The following is a 19,854-nucleotide window of genomic DNA, read 5'->3' as shown; positions in this document are numbered from 1 at the left end:
CCTTTGGCAGATTAGGGAAGTTTTCCTTCATTATTTGTTCAAATAAGTTATCAATTTCTTGCTCTTCCTCTTCTCTTTCTGGTACTTCTATAATGCAGATGTAGAAATATTTAAAGTTTTCCCAGACATTTCTAAACCTCTCCTCATTTTTTTGAATTCTTGTTTCTTCATTCTGTTACAGTTAAATGTTTATTTCTTCCCTTTGTTCCAAATCGTTGTTTTGAGTCCCAGTTTCCTTCTCTTCACTGTTGGTTACCTGTATACTTTTCTCTATTTCCCTTTGTATAACCTTCACTTCTTCCTTTATTTTCTGGCCATACTCAATCATTTCTGTGAAAATCCTGATTACCAGTGTTTTGGACTCTGCACCTCATAGGCTGGCTCTCTCTTTTTGCTTAATTCTTTTTCTGGAGTTTTGATCTGTTCTTTCATTTGGGTCATGTTTCCATGTTTCTTCAATTGTCACACCTATTACAATGTAAGATGGCGGCTTAGGTATTCCCCAGGGCAGGGCAACCCACTTTACCATATCATGGTGCTGTATGTGGGGAAGCAGTTAAAGAGGAAACAATGCCATTTGCTGAGCTCTCACCTCACTTTCAGTCACTCCTCCTTTTCCTGCAAGCAATTGGCACATTTCCAGGTGCTGCTGTGGTGCTGAGTCTTCAGTGGGTGGGCTTGTGTATATTTCTAGGTCTCCGAGGGTCCCTCAAATGACTCTCCTGAGAGACTGGCAGTTTCTTCCACTGCCACAGCTGTTGCAGGTTTTTACAGCTAGAGTTTATGAGGAAGGGTCAGAAATGGATTAATGCCACTTGCTCAGCTCTTGCTCTGCTTTCAGTCACTTCCCCTTCTTGCAAGCATATGGCGCCCTTCCTGGTGCTGTCCTGGAGCTGATTTCTGAGTGGGTGGGCTTGTGTATATTCTAGGATTCCATGATCCCCTGAAATGGACTCTTCTGACAGACTGTCAATTTCTTCTACCACCACAGCCCCCACAGATTTTTATAGCCAGAGGTTATGAGGCTTTAATTTTCTGGCACTGGAACCTTGAGTTGCATGGTCTGTCCTGGGCTGTGATTGCTCACTCCTGTTGTTCTTCCCCATTTTTATCCACAGACAAATGTGGGACCACCCAGTCTATGAGGCATTTTTTCTGCCCTGGTGGCCCTCCTACCAGTCTGGATGAATATTTCTTCTCTAACTCCTTGGTTGTCAGACATTCATACAGTTCGATTTTCTGGCAGTTCTTATTGTTTTTTTGTTTTTAGATTGGTTGTTATCTTTCTTTTGGTTGTGTGAGGAGGCCAAGAGTATCTACCACACCTCCATCTTGGCTGGAAGTCTCAAAATGGAACAATTATAACAATATACTGTAATAAAAGCTATATGAATGCAGGCTTTCTCTGTCTTTGTCTCTTTTTGTGTGCCTCTCTGCCTCTCTCTCTCTCCCTCTCTCTCTTTCTCTCTCTCTGTCTCTCTCACCCAAGAGAGCTAACTAGCAGGAAGTGTATACAGCATGGAGACATGGAAAAAAGAATGATTCACTTCCTGAGCTGAAAAGAGCAGGAAGGCATTAGATTTCATTATTATACTCACAATGCTTGCAATTAAAAACTCATGATTTACTTATTTCTGGAATTTTCCCATTTTGTATTTTCAGGCCATAACCACAGAAAGCAAAACCTTGTATAAGGCAGGGAGTACTACACTTATTTTTGAGAAAAACTGATACTCTAAAAATTATGCATCCAGTTGGAGTTGGTGCCAAAACCAGGGTACTTTTACCTGGGGTTTAGAGATCACAAGGCTGGAAGGCCCCTGAAGGCTGAATGTTTATGGATTATGTGAGTAAATCTCACTCACTTGGGTTGAGGAGATTGTAGATCAGCACACACACATCTTGTGAAGCCTCATGAAGCTGGGACAGGATCCTCCCCACCACTGATGTCATGGTGTGATGATGGGCAGCTCACTTAAACCATGTAAAGCACAATTTCTTCATCTATAAAATGGGGACATGTATAGCACCTACACTTGGCCATGTCCTCCATCCTCATGCTCCCAAGGAGGTCCTAATCCCAGTGCACAATAGCCAACTCTAACCAGTCCAGCTTCCCAAGAGATATGGGGGGCTTTGTCCAGACAACCTCAACCCCAAGGAAGTGGTCAGGTTGCCCTTTACCTCTACACAGTGAGAAGCTCCACGTTACCAATTTTCTCAGAACAAGGAGAACTGCTATAGATGACCTACTGGGTCCATTTAGGTCCAGAAACAATGGACAACTTTTAAAGTCAGCATCTCTGTTTTTATGTTATTTTTATTTTCTTTCATTTTCAAATTCTAATAAAATTTTTAGTATTTTCTGGCTGATGGTCTATAATCATATTAATATTTGAAAATATTCTTTGAATGCAGAAAAAATATTGTTGACCCAGAAGAACCCCAATGTGCTCGATTAACACTCACTGGCCAGATGATCTCCGTGTCTCCAGAAGAAGTTGAATTTGCCAAACATGCCATGTTTTCAAGGTTTGTATGTGCTTTATAGTTTGTTTGCCAAAAATATACAATAATTAAAAAGCAGAGGTCAGGGCTGTACCATTTGATGCCTCTGAGTCAATGACAAAATGGTCTGTGCTGCCCTTTGGTGGGAGCACTGCCCAACCTCACACTGTCTATCATAAGTATTTTCTCCAGTTCTCACTTGGACTTTGAATTTTGTTTATAACATTTTTATATATAAATAAATGTTTATTTGTATTAATATTTTATTTTTATTTTTTCTGTACAGTACTTTCTTTTTAAAAATTTGTTATTGTTTTTCAATTATAGTTGTCCTCAATTTTCCCCCATTGCTCTCCAGTGCCCTCCCCACCACCCATCTCCCACATTCAATCCCCCCCACCCCAATGTCCTTGTCCATGGAATCTTTATACATGTTCCTTCCCTTGATCCTTCCCCTTCTTTCCCCCATTAACCCATCCCCCCTCCCCCCGGGCCACTGTAAGTTTGTTCTTTATTTCCAAGTCTCTGGTTCTATTTTGCTGATTTGATTGTTTTGTTGAGTAGTTTCCATTTATAGGTGAGATCATATGGTATTTGTCTTTCACTGTCTGGTTTATTTCATTTAGCATAATACTCTCTAGTTCCATTTATGCTGTCACAAAGTCTAGGAGTTCCTTCTTTCTTTCTGCTGCATAGTATTGCATTCTGTAAATTTACCATAGTTTTTTGATCCATTCATTTCCTGATGCACTTTTTCCAGTACTTGGCTATTATAAATAACACTGCTATGAACATTGGGGTGAATAAGTTCTTTTGAATTGGTGATTCAGGATTCTGAGGGTATAATCCCAGCATTAGAACCACTGGATCAAAAGGCATTTCCATTTTTAGTTTCTTGAGGAAATTCCATATGGTTTTCTACACTGGCTGCACCAGTCTGCATTCCTACTAACAGTGCACTGGGGTTCCTTTTTCTCCACAATGTCACCAGCACCTGTTGTGTGTTGATTTGGTTATGATGGCCATTCTGACTGGTGTGAAGTGGTATTTCACAGTGGTTTTCATTTGCATCTCTCTAATGGCTAGTGATGTTGGGCATTCTTTCATATGTCTATGAGCCCTCTGTATGTCCTCCTTGGAGAAATGTCTGTTAAGGTCCTTTGCCCATTTTTTAATTGGGTTTTTTGTCTTCTTGGTGTGGATTCATGTGAGTTCTTTATACATTTTGGAGATCAAACCCTTGTGTGAGTTATCTTTGACAAATATGTTTTCCCATATGGTTGGTTCCCTTTTGATTTTGCTGATGTTTTCTTCAGCCATGCAGAAGCTTTTTTGTTTATTCTTACCTTTATATCCCTTGCCCTAGGGGACATAACAGGGAAAATATTATTGTGTAGGATATGTGAAATTTTCCTGCCTATGTTCTCCTCCAGGACTTTTATTGTGTCATGACCTATATTTAAGAGTTTTATCCATATTTAGTTTATTTTTGTTTATGGTGAAGTTGGTGGTCTTGTTTTATTTTTCTCATGTATCTATGCAAGTCTCCCAACACCATTTATTGAAGAGGCTATTTTTATCCCATTTTATGCTCTGTCTGTCCCCTTTGTCAAATATTAACTGACCATATTTACATGGCTTTATTTCTGGGCTCTGTATTCTTTTTAATAATTTTCTCTCTGTAATAATTTTAAAAAATTATTTTATTGTTGTTCAATTACACTTGTCTGCATTTACCCTTCACCACCCCCTCCCTTACCCCAGCCAAACCCACCTCCCTCCCTTGCTTCCGAGGTTCTGTATTCTTTATTGTTTCTGGGGGTTCCTCCTTTCCATTTGATTAGGAATTGCTTCTTTGTTTCCCTATCTTAGGGGAGTCTGTTCTTGCTGATTTCCACTTCTTAGATTTATCTGCTTTGACTCCCTTTGTGGTGTGAACTTCTATGGTAGGAGAACTGTGTGATTCAGTGGTGCAGTCTCCTTGATCCTCAGCATGTGATACTCTTGGGATGCCCTTTATGCCATGTATGTTGGCTTTCCTGATGTAATGTGGTTTTGTTTGCTTTTGGGTTATTCTTTGGTGGGTACTTTCCTCCAGCTGGCTGACTGAGAGTCACTCCTCCCACCACATCTTGTATGCTGTTGTGCAGGTGCTGCCATAACAAAATCACTCAGCTCTGGAAACAAACCCACACCCATAAAAATAACTACCACCCACAATCCCACTATCAAGAGCAAATGAAACAGTATTAATATGAGTATAAAGATATTAAGACTATTATAAGAAAGGAGAGTGAATATTAGATGACTAATTGAAAGAAAAATGATTTTGAGATGGTAGAGGAAGGTTCACTATAATAGTATGGAATCAGAGCAATGCAAAGAAAGAAAAATTTACATCTTAAATAACAAAGGGAATAAAGAAGGTGGAATGGAGTAAGAGAAGAAATGTATAGTATTAGGTTTAAACAGATATTAAAAAATAAAGTGAGAGAGAGAAAGAAAAAGTAAATAAATAATTAAAAAATAGGAATCAAATTGGATGAAAAGATCCACCACAGCACTATCAACAACAAATAAGCTAAGATTAATACAAGTGGTATGGGAATAAGAGGGGGGAAGAGAAGCTTAAAAGATGTCTAAAGGAAAGGGAAGTGAATTTGAAATGATAGAAGGAGAGGGAATAGTAAAAGTGGGGAATGAAAACCAGACTAAGACATGGAAAAATTAAAATTTGAGACCAAAAAATAACAGATGGGTTGAAGGCTGAATGGAGTACGAGAGGGGAATGGTAAAATTTGAGATTTGCAATACAAAAATAGTGAAGTGCTAGAGATAAAATTGAAAAATTGAACAACTACTCTATCCACAACCAACAAGCAAAAATCACTAAAGTTGGAGACAGAGCATGGATAGCTTAGAGCAGGAAAAAGAATGTGAGATGATCATTGACAAGAAAATTGGTTTTGAGAGGCTGGAAGGGGGAGAAATAGTAAAGGTGTAGAATGGAAACAAGTTGTAGCAAGAGAGAAAACAAAACTTAAAACAAAAATAATAATAGGAATGAAGAAGGTAAAATGGGGGTAAGAGAAGGGAGGAGCAAAATATGGGGATTAAAATAAGGTATAATATAAAATCTAGTGACTTAATATGCACAAACTTGAAGGACAAGAAATGAATGTTTACAGAGAAGGGAAGATGGTGGCAACATAGGTGGGAGCGGAGTCTTCTTCCCCTCAACGCCAGTGAAATACCTAGCTGATCTGAGGAGCAGAGCGAACAGCCAACAGTATTCCAGCATATATGAAGATCAGAGACCAAAGATAGAGGACATTGAAAGATCTGATGGTAAGAAGAGTGCTTAAGGACAATAAGGTCCCTGGGACCCCTGCGGGGACCAAGGCAGCAGAAGCCCTGGCCCGGGCGCAGGGTCTGCTGCAGGATTCTTGGGAGAGAGCCAGGCTGAGCTGTGAGCATCCAGGTGCTTGTTTGGACCAGGGGGGCTTCAATAGGAAGAATTTCTCAAAAAGAAAAAGAAAATAGAGGCACTCAGGGGCTAATTAGAGAACTCTCCCCAGCAGCCGCTGCCTCTGGCGCCCCTCCCCCCTCAGCCCCTGGACTGTGAACTCGGGATAAGCAGCCCTGGCGCTCACCTGAAGCCCGGTTGTGAGCCAGCAGATTAGCGGACTGGGGACCCACACCTGAAACCCCTGCAAGGCGCTCACACCTGAAACCTCAGGTGGGTGCGCATCTGGAGCAGACGCTAGCTGCTCCACCCACAGGCCCAAAACAGTGGACTCAAGCGCCTTGTGACTCTGTCCCAACGTGGCCCCGCCCGCCCACGAGACTCAGGCCCAAAGCAGCAGATTGGCTGATCAATGGCTTGGCTGCCTGCCAGGGACCACACCTACAACTCCTACATAACGCCTGCACACAGAGCCCTGCAGGGCCTACTGACTCTCTAGGACAAAGGAGGAAAACCCAGCAGAGGGGAGTTGCAGGGCTGGGGGAGATTGCATTCCCCAGAAAGAATCGACCCAGTAGGGGGCTGAACTACCCCATAGCAGCACCCAGATCCCCTAACATCTAAGACAGCAAAGAGCAAGAAGGTACAGTGTGAGTGGCCCCTAATTGGTGCAACTCAAGGACAGCACAACTGGTGAACTAAAGGCCTACTGGGGAGCAGAAGGACCAAGAGGAACTGGACTGCAGGCTGAACAACAGCGAAGAGTGTGGCCCAGGAAGGGAGAAAAGTGAAACCAATCCTTCCAACCACCCCCTCCCATTCCACAGACAGGACGACCAGCAGAACTAACCTGATGGGTTTAAAGCCAGCAGAAGACACTTTTTTTTTTCCATTCCTCCTTTCCCCCTGAATTCCTTCTTCCTTTCTTTTTTTTTTTATTCCTTCTTCCTCCCATCCTTTCCCATTTTTATGGCTTCTTCCTGCCTTCTTTTATTTATTCCTTTGTTTTAATTTTTGTTAAAATTCCTTCTTATCTTGCCTCTGATCTTTCTTTATTCCCTCTTCCTTCCTTCCTTTCCTTTTCTATTTCCTTTTTCCTTCCTTCCCTTCTTTTCATTTTCTTCTCCCCCCACCCCCGCATTCTCTTTTTCCCAAAGGTGAGACAACAAAACCTGGAGTGCTGAAAAGACCAGAGTTAGACCGTGTTACACCCATAAATCTCAGCTCAAGACCAGTGAGCACAGGAGATTAAGGGGACAGCACCACTGAATCCCATTGGCATTCTACCATAGAAGTTCATACCATAAACCCAGGGAGTCAGAATACATCAATTTAAGAAGCAGAGGCTAACAAGAAGAGTCTCACAAACAATGGGAAGACAAAGAAACAATTCCCAAATGAAAGGAAAGGAGGAGGCCTCAGAAAGAATGCTAACTGAAAAAGAGGCAAGTCAACTATCAGATACTGAGGTCAAAGCAATGGTTATCAGGAAGCTCACTGAGCTCTCTGAGCTCAAAGAGAACTAACAGAAACTACAGGGAAACTACAATGAACTCACTGCAAACTATATCAACATGAAAAAGGAAATAGAAACTATCAACAAGGGCCAAGAGGAAATGAAGAATACAATTTCTGAATTGAAGAACACAGTAGAAGGAATGAAAACCAGACTTGATGAAGCAGAAGACTGGATCAGCAAATTGGAGGACAAAGTAGAAAAAAACACCCAGAAAGAGCAAGAAAAGGAAAAGAGGCTCAGAAAGAATGAAGAGGTAATAAGAGAAATGCAGAACAACATGAAACGTAACAATATCCGTATAACAGGAATACCAGAAGGAGAAGAAGAAGAGCAAGGGATAGAAAACCTGTTTGAAAACGTAATGATGGAAATTTCCCTAATTTGAGGAGAGAAAAGTCACACAAAAACAGGAAACACAGAGAGTCCCAAGCAAGAGGAACCCAAAGAGAACCACTGCAAGACACATCATAATTAAAATGGCAAATTTCCAAGACAAAGAGAGGATCTTAAAGGCAGCAAGGGAGAAACAGGAAGTAACGTACAACGGAGCCCCAATAAGGTTAGCAACTGACTTCTCAATGGAAACGCTCCAAGCCAGAAGAGAATGGCAAAAAATGTTCCAAGTAATGAGAACCAGAGGCCTGCAACCAAGACTACTTTACCCAGCAAGTCTCTCAATCAAGATAGAAGGCCAAATAAAGAATTTCCCAGACAAAAGAAGTCTAAAAGAATACACTTCCACCAAACCAGCTCTGCAAGAGATGCTAAAGGGACTCCGTTCAGGAAAGGAAGGAAAAGAGAAAGAGAGAGGAACACAGGCAGGAAAAAATGGTAATGAAAAACTACCTATCCATCATAACCTTCAACGTAAATGGATTAAATGCTCCAATCAAAAGACATAGAATAGCTAAATAGATAAGAAAACATGACCCACACTTATGCTGCCTACAAGAGACCCATCTCAGGAGAAAAGACTTACACAGACTGAAAGTGAAGGGCTGGAAACAAATTGTCCAAGCAAATGGACAGGAAAAAAAGCAGAGGTAGCAATACTCATATCAGACAAAATACACTTCAAAAGAAAGGCCATAAACAGACACCCAGAAGGTCACTTCATAATACTCAAAGGAAGAATCCACCAAGAAGACATAAACATTGTAAATATATATATGCACCCAACATAGGAGCACCCAAATACATAAAGAAAATCTCGGAGGACTTCAAGAAAGATATTGACAGCAACACAATTATACTAGGGGACTTTAAAATCCCACTGTCAAAAATGGACAGAACTTCCAAACAAAATATCAAGAAGGATATTGTGTCACTTAACAATACCCTAGAGGAAATGGACTTAACTGATATATAGAGAGCTTTTCATCCCAAAGAAGCAAAATACACATTCTTTTCAAGTATACATGGAACTTTTTCAAAGATACACCACATGATAGCACACAAAGCAAGCCTCAACAAATTCAAGAAAATTGAAATCATACCAAGCATTTTCTCTGACCACAAGGGACTGAAACTAGAAACCAACCCCAAAGGAAAAAACACAAAACACTCAAAATCATGCAGACTGAATAGCATGCTATTAAACAATGAATGGATCAAGAACGAGATTAGGGAAGAAATCAAAAACTTTCTGGAAACAAATGAAAATGAACTTGGCCTCAACCCAAAACCTATGGAACAGAGCAAAGGCAGTCCTGAGAGGGAAGTTCATAGCAATACAGGCCTACCTTTAAAAAATAGAAACATTTCAAACAAACAACCTAACCCTATGCCTACAAGAACTCGAGGAACAACAATAAAGACAGCCTAGAGCAAGCAGAAGGAAGGAAATAACCAAGATCAGAGCAGAATTAAATGACATAGAGACTAAAAGCACAATTCTAAGGATCAATGAATCCAGGAGCTGGTTCTTTGAAAAGATAAACAAAATTGACAAGCCTTTAAGTAGGCTCATCAAGAAGAAAAGAGAGAGGATCCAAATAAACAGAATTAGAAATGAAAGGGGAGAGATTACAAGTGATACCACAGAAATACAAAGGATTGTAAGAAATTACTATGAAGAACTGTAGGCCAAGAAATTTGAAAACCTAGGTGAAATGGACACATTTCTAGAAAAATATAATCTTCCAAAACTGAAAGAGGAAGAAGCAGAAAGCCTGAACAGACCAATAACAGCTGATGAAATTGAAGCAGTACTCAAAAAGCTTCTGACACACAAAAGCCCTGGACCAGATGGTTTTACAGGAGAATTCTACAAAGCATTTAAGGAAGAGCTAACCCCTATCCTTCACAGACTATTGGAAAAAATCCAAACTGATGGAAGACTCCCAAACTCTTTTTATGAAGCCAGCATCATCCTAATCCCAAAACCAGACAAAGACACAATGAAGAAAGAAAACTTCAGGCCAATATCTCTGATGAACATAGACGCTAAAATTCTCAACAAAATATTGGCAAACCGCATCCAGCAATACATTTAAAAGATCATCCACCATGACCAAGTGGGATTCATCCCAGGGATGCAAGGATGGTACAATATTCGCAAATCAATAAACATAATACATCACATCAACAACAGCAAAGACAAAAATCACATGATCATATCAATAGATGCAGAAAAAGCACTTGATAAGGTACAGCACCCATTTCTGATAAAAACACTCAGCAAAGTGGGAATAGAGGGAGCATTCCTCAACATAATAAAGGCCATATATGAGAGACCTACAGCCAACATCATACTCAATGGACAAAAACTTAGAGCTTTCCCACTAAGATCAGGAACAAGACAAGGATGCCCTCTCTCACCACTCATATTCAACATAGTATTGGAAGTCCTAGCCACAGCAATCAGACAAGAAAGAGCAATAAAAGGCATCCAAATTGGAAAGGAGGAAATGAAACTGTCACCGTTTGCAGATGACATGATAGTCTACATGGAAAATCCTATAGACTCCACCAAAAAACTACTTGACCTAATAAATGAATTTGGCAAAACAGCTGGATACAAAGTCAATACTCAGAAATCAAAGGCATTCCTGTACACCAACAACGAAACTGCAGAAAAAGAAATCAGGAAAAAAATCCCATTTGATATAGCAACAAGAAAAATAAAGTACTTAGGAATAAACCTAACCAAGGAGGTAAAAGACCTGTACTCAGAAAACTACACAACACTGAAGAAAGAAATTAAGGAAGACACAAACAAATGGAAGCATGTACCATGCTCATGGATTGGAAGAATTAACATCATCAAAATGGCCATACTACCCAAAGCAATTCATAGATTCAATGCAATCCCTATTAGAGTACCCATGACATATTTCAGAGATATAGAACAAACATTTCAGAAATTTATATGGAACCATAAATGACCCCGAATAGCTGCAGCAATTTTGAGAGAGAAGAACAAAGAAGGAGAGATCACAATACCTGATATCAAACTGTATTACAAGGCCACTGTAATCAAAACAGCCTGGTACTGGCATAAAAACATGCACATAGACCAATGGAACAGAACAGAGAGCCCAGAAATAAACTCAAGTGTATACGGTCAATTAATATTTGACAAAGGAGGCAGGAGAATAAAATGGAGCAAAAACAGCCTCCTAACAGATGGTGTTGGGAGAACTGGACAGCTACATGCAAAAAAATGAAACTCAATCACCAACTTAAGCCATACACAAAAATAAACTCAAGATGGATAAAAGACTTAAATATAAGTTGTAACACCATAAAAGTCCTAAAGAAAAACATTGGCAGGAAAATCTCAGACATTCCACACAGCAACATCCTCACAGACATGTCCCCTAAAGCAAGGGACATAAAGGAAAGAATAAACAAATGGGACCTCATCAAAATAAAAAGCTTCTGCATGGCTAAAGAAAACAGCACCAAATTACAAAGAGAACCAACAGTATGGGAAAACATATTTGCCAATGATACCTCCGACAAGGGCCTGATCTCCAAAATATATAAAGAACTCACACGACCGCACTCCAGGAAGACGAACAACCCAATTAAAAAATGGGCAAGGGACTTGAACAGACACTTCTCCAAGGAAGACCTACAGAGGGCCCAGAGACATATGAAAAGATGCTCAGCATCACTAGCCATCAGAGAGATGCAAATTAAAACCACACTGAGGTACCATCTCACACCAGTCAGAGTGGCCAACATAAACAAATCCACAGACAAATGTTGGAGAGGATGTGGAGAAAAGGGAACCCTAGTGCACTGTTGGTGGGAATGCAGACTGGTGAGGCCACTGTGGAAAACAGTATGGAATTTCCTCAGAAAACTAAAACTGGAACTGCCCTTTGACCCAGCAATTCCACTGCTGGGATTATACCCTAAGAACCCTGAAACACCAATCCAAAAGAACCTGTGCACCCCAATGTTTATAGCAGCACAATTTACAATAGCCAAGTACTGGAAGCAACCTAAGTGCCCATCAGCAAACGAGTGGATCCAAAACTATGGTATATTTACACAATGGAATTCTACACAGCAGAGAGAAAGAAGGAGCTTATACCCTTTGCAACAGCATGGATGGAACTGGAGAGCATTATGCTAAGTGAAATAAGCCAGGCGGTGAGGGACAGATACCATATGATCTCACCCTTAACTGGAACATAATCAACAAAAGAAAAAAGCGAACAAAATACAACCAGAGACATCGAGGTTGGGAACAGTGTAGCAGTGGCCAGGGGGCGTGGTGTGGGGACAGTGGGAAGAGGGGATTGCAGGAACTATTATAAAGGACACATGGACAAAATCGGGGGCGATGGTGGAGGTGGGGGAGGGAGGTGGGTTCAGCTGGGGTGGGGTGGAGGGATGGGGAGAAAGGCATACAACTGTAATTGAATAACTATAAAAACTTAAAAAAGAAAAAAAAAGAATGTTTAAAAACTATGCAGGAGATAAAATATCACAAATCACAGAGAAGACCATGGTGGATTTCATCTTGGTAGCATCTAGTATTTACCACTTTTTTTTTTCCTTTCTGGGTCCACCTCTGGTGATTTCAGGTGGTGTCCCAGTCTGGCCTTAGGCAGCCTGTTCGAGATTCCAGAGATCTACCATCTGTGCCTGATGCCTTCAGTTGGTAATTTAGTCATTCTGTAATGGTCACGCTTAAGCACCACAGCATTGGACAGAGTAACCCCTCCTGGAGGTGGGGTTACTGCTTTCCCTCTGGTAGGGATACTTATATGCTCCTGGGAGGGGAGCAGTCTGCCTGAGCAAGATGGCTCCTGCATTATGGGGGACGACTCAGCACTTGGATCCTGGCAGCTGCTCTCTCAGTTCTTTCCCCAAAGCCACCACTACCAGTCCCTTCTCAAGCATATTTAGTCCATTCTACACTCCCCTTTGCTGGAACCCAGGGTAAGCAGTTGCAAACAAAATTTTATGTTTTGGCCCTTTAAAAAGCTCTCTGCATCTCTAGCCATCCATTTATGGCAGTGAGAAACCCTGCCGCTTTTCACAGATGGATGTTACCTGTGTACTTTTTGTGTTCTCATACAGTAGGCTGGGGAACCAAGCTTGGGTTTCACACTCTACACTTCTCAGGGGGATCCCCTCAACCACTGAAATATCTCTCTGGCACATTAGCTGCCATCCATGGGAGCCCAGCCAGCCCTTTCATGTCTGCTCTGCACTCCCTACCAGTCATATTGTGGTGAAGCTGTTTCTTTTGTCTGTCCATGGTCATAAGGCTTCTCTCCCACTATTGTTCAGTTGTTTATTCTGGATGATTTCTCCAAAATTTAGTTATAATTCCAGATTGGTCCTGGAGGGAGGTTTGTGTAACTCCCACTTACTCCTCCACCATCTTGAATCTTTTTTTTAATGAAGTTTTTAAAAACTGAGATACAGCCCCTGCCCTTAAGGATACCTTATATGTGTTTATATGTGTTTATGTATTTACATGTGTATTTACATATGGTATATGCATTTAGGTCTATGCATAGGGGATAAGTCAAGTCAATAAAGCATGATGTGAATGACAACCCTGCCCACTTCGGCTGGCTCTCAAATTGACCCACCAGTCCCAAGGATGCTACAGGAGCAGAAACCTTCCCATGAACAGATTTATTTCATGGCCTCATATTTCTTTCAATATTTTATACAAAGATGCATAAAGCCTTTCTTTCTGCCACCTGACACAATAACTGACCACTTCCTTTATGCAGGTGCTTTATGTGTGCCTAATTGTTTGCTCCCCATGGAGCCCTATGGTCTCAAAACCATCACTGTCATCCCACATGACAGGTGAGGAGACCTGGACTTGAGAGGGAAAACTGACCATGAGGCCTCACAGCCCCTCACTAGTCAAACTGGGATTCAAACCAAGGAGCCTGGCTCCAGAATCAAGCTGTTTGCCACCCTATGCAACATTTTCTGCCTTCCTGAGGCTGCCCCAGGCCTCATCTCTGACCTCCTGGCTTCTGCCCTTGGCTGTTTTGAGCAGGTCTCAGCCCAATGAGGTCCAAAGTCTGTAGGGCTGTATAATCTAGCCAAGGACACCAGAGTCTTAACCTGTGCTCTGTGAGGGTTGCAATCTCTGGTAAGAACAGCTTTGTCACACGCTCTATTTATTTTCACAGACACCCGGTTATGAGGAAGTGGCCCCGTCAGTATGAATGGTTCTTTATGAAGATGAAGATAGAACACATCTGGCTTCATAAATGGTATGGAGGAGTATCAGGAATTCCAAGGGAGGAATATTTCAAAGCATTTCCAAGAAAGGCCTGATGGCGTGAGAAGCAAATTCTTGGTGTTTGCATAAAATGAAATCTTATAAGTTATGCTGCCAGACAGCTACTATCTCTCTGTGTAAAATTCATAGTAGCCCCATCATCCTCCCAGCAGAATGGGAGAGAGTGGCCAGGGGACCCTGTGCTAAGAATGGAGAGTAAAGTCATCATTTGAAAATCCCCAATTCACATAGGTACTTCACATGCATTGTCTTTGTTTATGTTGTAGTAAATCCAACTCACCTATTTGGGAATCATTGTTGGCTGTCAAAGTGGCATGTTGAGACAGTTGCTGTTCCATTCTTTAAGACAAAAAAAAAAAAAAAAAAAAAAGCCTGTATGTACAATGTGATTGCTTTGTATTGTGAGAGTATTTTTGTTGCTTGCTGTGCCAAAAACAGTATGTTGGTTCTAAGCTCACGGCAACCACGAAGAAACTAAATATGCATCTCACAACCACAATCTTGTTACAGTGAGTATGCAGGACTGTTTTTCTATGGATTACTGATCATGCTACTGGACTGAAAATGCATTATTAAGTCACATTTGAGCTAGAATGTATTGGTCACTTAGAAACAAACTTCTTGCCCACTGTAGCATGATGAACTGTTTAAGCATATGTAGAGTATCACACACAGCCCTATTCTATGCAAAAAGGCCATGGAGGTACATTAGCAAGGAAAGGCAGCTTCAGCACCAAGTTCCTTGGGTCCCCACTGCTAGTGCTTCTGAGAGAGGGGTCCCTTCTATTAGGCATGAGGAATGAAATCCAAAATAAAAAAGGACCTTAGTCTGTGGTACATAGGAGGAAAAGGAGAGGGTTAACCTGGGACAAAACCAAAGGCAACATGTAAGAGAAGGAAGGAAAGAAAGAAGTCAGTAGCTGCAGGCATGCTTCCTGCCCAGCCATGGGTAAGCTTTGGCAGGGTCATCTCACTTAAGCCTTATAAACAATGATATGCGTATTATCATTTCCACTTACAGAAAAGAAAACTAAGGCTCAGAAAAAGCTAAGTCAACATCCCAAGGCCTGACTGTAGACCTTACTGTACACATGAACTGAGTGGTACCCAGAAGATCTCCAGTTTTAAGAACAAAACAAAAGAGTTATTGAAGTGCACAGGTAGTCACTGAACCAGGAAAACCAGTAAAATGATGACTAATCTACCTTTAGATGATTTGATTCTACTTTCTGCAGAAAAAAGAAAAGGTTAGGGGAGGACTCTGAAATTTGATTCTTGCCACAAATTATAAATGTTATTCAAATTATATGCAGGATCTCTTGGTGTTTGCAAGAAACTACATTGCACTCATGTACACATCTAAGGCCTAAATGGACCTATGTGTATACATCTAAGACCTCTTATGTTGACATCAACAAAGCATATAGCAGTACCCAGTCTTCTGTCTTTCTATAATGGCTATAAATTTTCTTTAGTGGGTTAGGTACGTTTTATAACATAAAAACACATCACATCACTGTAGAAAGATAAAATACATTTTTAAAATAAATAAAAATGGGGGAAAGGGCACAGGGTTTGAAACATGGCGGACGACGTGGACCAGCAACAAACTACCAACACTGTAGAAGAGCCCCTGGATCTTATCAGGCTCAGCCTGGACTAGCGAATTTATGTGAAAATGAGAAATGACAGAGAGCTTCGAGGTAGATTACATGCTTATGATCAACATTTAAATATAATATTGGGAGATGTGGAAGAAACTGTGACTACTATAGAAATTGATGAAGAAACATATGAAGAGATATATAAATCAACAAAACGCAATATCCCGATGCTCTTTGTCCGAGGAGATGGTGTTGGGCTGGTCGCGCCTCCGTTGAGAGTTGGCTGAAACAAAGAATTTATCCTACATGGAAGTTAGGAGACTGTGTGTGATCGCATCTTTAAATGTAGAAGATATTCAAAAGAGAAGCCTGCATAAATTCTGATGTTGAGAAACGACCAAGGATTCTTCTGCTCCTGAAATAAGTTGCTGTGCACATAACCTAGAAGTTCTTAAGCTAAACGACATTTTTATTTTTCTCTAATCTTTCCAATAAATGTGATCGCCAACATGCAACCCTTCTTTTTTGGGAGTTGATTTGCTCCATTGATTTTTTTCAGATAATTTCTGATATTTTTAAATTTAAATGAAATATAATGCTTTCAAAAAAAAGTAAATAAAAATGTTACTAATGTTCATACTTTTATTTACAAAATTGAGACCAGAAGACTTGGAGTTCTCCAAATATTTTTAGGTGCCCATTACTAAAAGCATAGCAAAATACACAATATTATTTATCAAAAGTCAATTCTCAAGAATTCCTAACAATAGCAATTTTAATATATAAGAATAAGATAACAGGATATGTCATATTTTCAGAGTTTAAAATCATTGCTAACCCCATTTTAGGAGTAAAAAGGAAAAACTGACCCTGGCTGGGTAGCTCAGTTTGTTAGAGTGTCATTCCAGTGTGCCAAGGTTGCAGGTTCAATCCCAGTCAGGGCACATACAAGAGTCAACAAATGAATATATAAATGAGTGAAATAACAAATCAGTCTGTGTGTGTGTGTGTGTGTCTAAAAAATAAAAAGAAATAAGGGAAAACTAGAAGAACAAACCACATACTCCATAACTCAACCTCAAACCTTAATTCTTTGAAGATCATTACCTCCTGTTCCTATCTTATGGATAATCTTCCTGTGCTGAGTTTGCATTTATAATAAGGTTTCACTTAACTCATTAAAAGTTACTCTGCTGCTTCAAGGGTCTTTGCCATGTGGGTGTCCTTTATAATCACTGAGTAATGTTAACAGTTATTTATCCAAATTACAGGAAATTGAATCCAAACAGGTTGGAAGATTAAGAAGTGTTGAAAATGCATCTGTTTGGGGTTAATGGGCTCCATTGAGGGCAGTAAGTTTCAGTAGAAAATTGACATTGATGAAAATCTCAAAGATTATACTGAAAGTTCTAGGCACAGCAATAAGGCAAGAAAACTAAATGAAAATCTATATGATTGGAAAGAAAGAAATAAAAGTATCCTTATTTGCGGGTGACATAATTGTCTACATAAAAAATTTCAAAGAATCTATTTTTAAGAAAAAAAAACCTCCTAAACTAGTAAGTGAGTTCATCAACGTGTCAAGATACAAGATCAGCACACAAAATATAATTGCATTTCTATATATCAACAATGAACAAAGTAGAAACCAAAATTAACAACATAATACCATTTACAATCACTCCAAAGAAAATGCTTAAGTATAAATTTAATAAAACATATACAGAATCTAAATTCTAAAAATTAAAAGATGCAAATGAAATCAAAAACCTAAATAAATGAAAAGACATGCCATGATCATGGTTTGGAAGGCACAAAATAGTAAAGATATCAATTGTTCCCAGATTCATCTATAAGTTTAATGCAATGTCTATCAAAATCACAGCAAAGTTATTGTATATACAGTCAAATTTATTCTAAAAGGTCCAAGGCAGAGACCATGAAATAGCTAAAAGAATCTTGTAAAAGAAGAATGAGTAGGAGAATCACTCTTCTCAATATAAATATTTATTACATAGCTACAGTAATCAAGACAATGTGGTATTGATTGAGGCATAGATGCACAGACAAATAGAAGAGAAAGAGAATCTAGGAACAGACTCATACAAATATGCTCAATTAATTTTTATAAAAGTACAAAGTAATTCAGTACAGGAAAGATAGTTTTTAATAAATGTGTTGAAGCAATCAGATATCCATAGGCAAATAAAAAAAACCTAAACCTTATACCTTACATAAAAATTAACTCAAAATAGATCAGAACCTTAAACATAAAATGTAAAACTATAAGTTTCTTTTTAAAATGGAAAATTTGGGGAACTAGTGATAAAAAAGAGTCCTTAGACTTGACACCAAAAGCACGATACATGAAAAAAGAGTTTGATAAATTAAACTTCATCGAAATGAAAACCTGAGCACAATGGACAAAGTTCTAGAAACATATAAATACATGAATATATAAACATAATATTTCTGGTCTATTTCTAGAAGTGGAAACATATCGGCTTCTTCATGACTCCAAAACTGAGTAAAGAAAAACCAGAAAGTCTGAAGATGGATAGTAAAGTTGAAGCACTAAAAAAAATTTCTCACCTCACAAAAACCCTGGACTGGACAATTTCATAGGATAATTTTACAAAACAATTAAGGGAGAGTTAACCCCTATCCTTCTCAACTATTCCAAAAAATCCAAGACGAAAGACAACTCCCAACTCTTTTTTTGAGGCTACCATCACCCAAATCCAAAAACCAGATAACGACAAACAGAAACAAAAATTCAGGCCAATATTGCTGGTGAATATAGACACTAAAATTCTCAACAAAATGCCGGCAATATGCATCCAGCAATACGTTAAAAAGATCATACACCATGATCAAGTGGGATTCATCCCAGGGATGCAAGAACTGTACAATATTAACAAGACAATAAAGGCAATATACTACATAAACAAAATGAAGGACAAAAACTGCATGATCATATCAGTAGATGTGAAAAGAGTATTTGAAAAGGTACACCACCCATTTATGATTAAAAAAAAAACCTCAACAAAGTGGAAATAGAGGGATATTCCTCAACATAATAAAGGTCATATATGAGAGACCTACAGCCAACATCATACTCAATGGACAAAAACTTAGAGCTTTCCCACTAACATCAGGAACAAGACAAGGATGCCCACATTCACCACAGCTATTCAACATAGTACTGGAAGTCAAGCCACAGCAATCAGACAAAAAAAGAAATAAAAGGCATCTAAATGGGAAAGGATGAAGTAAAACTGTCATTGTTTGCAGATGACATCATAGTATACATGGAGAATCCTATAGACTCAACCAAAAAACTACTCGACCTAATAAATGAATTTGGCAAAACAGCTGGACACAAAGTCAATACTCAGAAATCAAAGGCATTTTTGTACACCAACAATGAAACAACAGAAACAGAAATCAGGAAAAATAATCCATTTGATATAGAAACAAGAAAAATAAAGTACCTAGGAATAAACCTAATCAGGAGGTAAAAACCCTGTACTCAGAAAACTACACAACACTGAAGAAAGAAATTAAGGAAGACACAAACAAATGGAAGCATGTACCATGCTCATGGATTGGAAGAATTAACATCATCAAAATGGCCATACTACCCAAAGCAATTTATAGATTCAATGCAATACCTATTAGAGTACCCATGACATATTTCACAGATATAGAACAAACATTTCAGAAATTTATATGGAACCATAAATGACCCTGAATAGCTGCAGCGATTTTGAGAAAGAGGAACAAAGCAGGAGGGATCACAATACCTGATATCAAACTGTATTACAAGGCCACTGTAATCAAAACAGCCTGGTACTGGCATAAAAACAGACACATAGACCAATGGAACAGAACAGAGAGCCCAGAAATAAACTCAAGCCTTCACAGTCAATTAATATTTGACAAAGGAGGCAGGAGCATAAAATGGAGCAAAAACAGCCTCTTGAGCAGATGGTGTTGGGAGATCTGGACAGCTACCTGC

General features: G+C 39.4%; 1 protein-coding gene and 1 pseudogene across 2 annotated transcripts in view; both read left to right on the top strand.

The window, feature by feature from the left end:
- Positions 1–16,341, top strand: part of CREG2 (cellular repressor of E1A stimulated genes 2) — a 52,112-nt gene extending 35,771 nt beyond the window's left edge. Inside the window, exons 3-5 of one of the 2 annotated variants that reach the window (XM_053925898.2) lie at positions 2,419–2,532; positions 14,117–14,200; positions 15,251–16,341. In XM_053925898.2, coding sequence (XP_053781873.1) covers positions 2,419–2,532; positions 14,117–14,200; position 15,251 — 199 coding nt within the window. In that variant the 3' untranslated portion in view covers positions 15,252–16,341. Of the gene's footprint in view, positions 1–2,418; positions 2,533–14,116; positions 14,547–15,250 lie in introns of those variants that run through there. The other variant, XM_024571791.4, reaches the window with a different exon arrangement.
- On the top strand, positions 15,723–16,341 carry LOC112315213 (U6 snRNA-associated Sm-like protein LSm3 pseudogene; annotated as a pseudogene).
- Positions 16,342–19,854: the final 3,513 nt, after the last annotated feature.

Source organism: Desmodus rotundus, chromosome 5 (assembly GCF_022682495.2).
Source record: "Desmodus rotundus isolate HL8 chromosome 5, HLdesRot8A.1, whole genome shotgun sequence".
In the NCBI taxonomy this organism is placed as follows: domain Eukaryota; kingdom Metazoa; phylum Chordata; class Mammalia; order Chiroptera; family Phyllostomidae; genus Desmodus; species Desmodus rotundus.
Note: the sequence above shows the minus strand (reverse complement) of the source record. Positions and strands in the feature narration are given on the sequence as shown.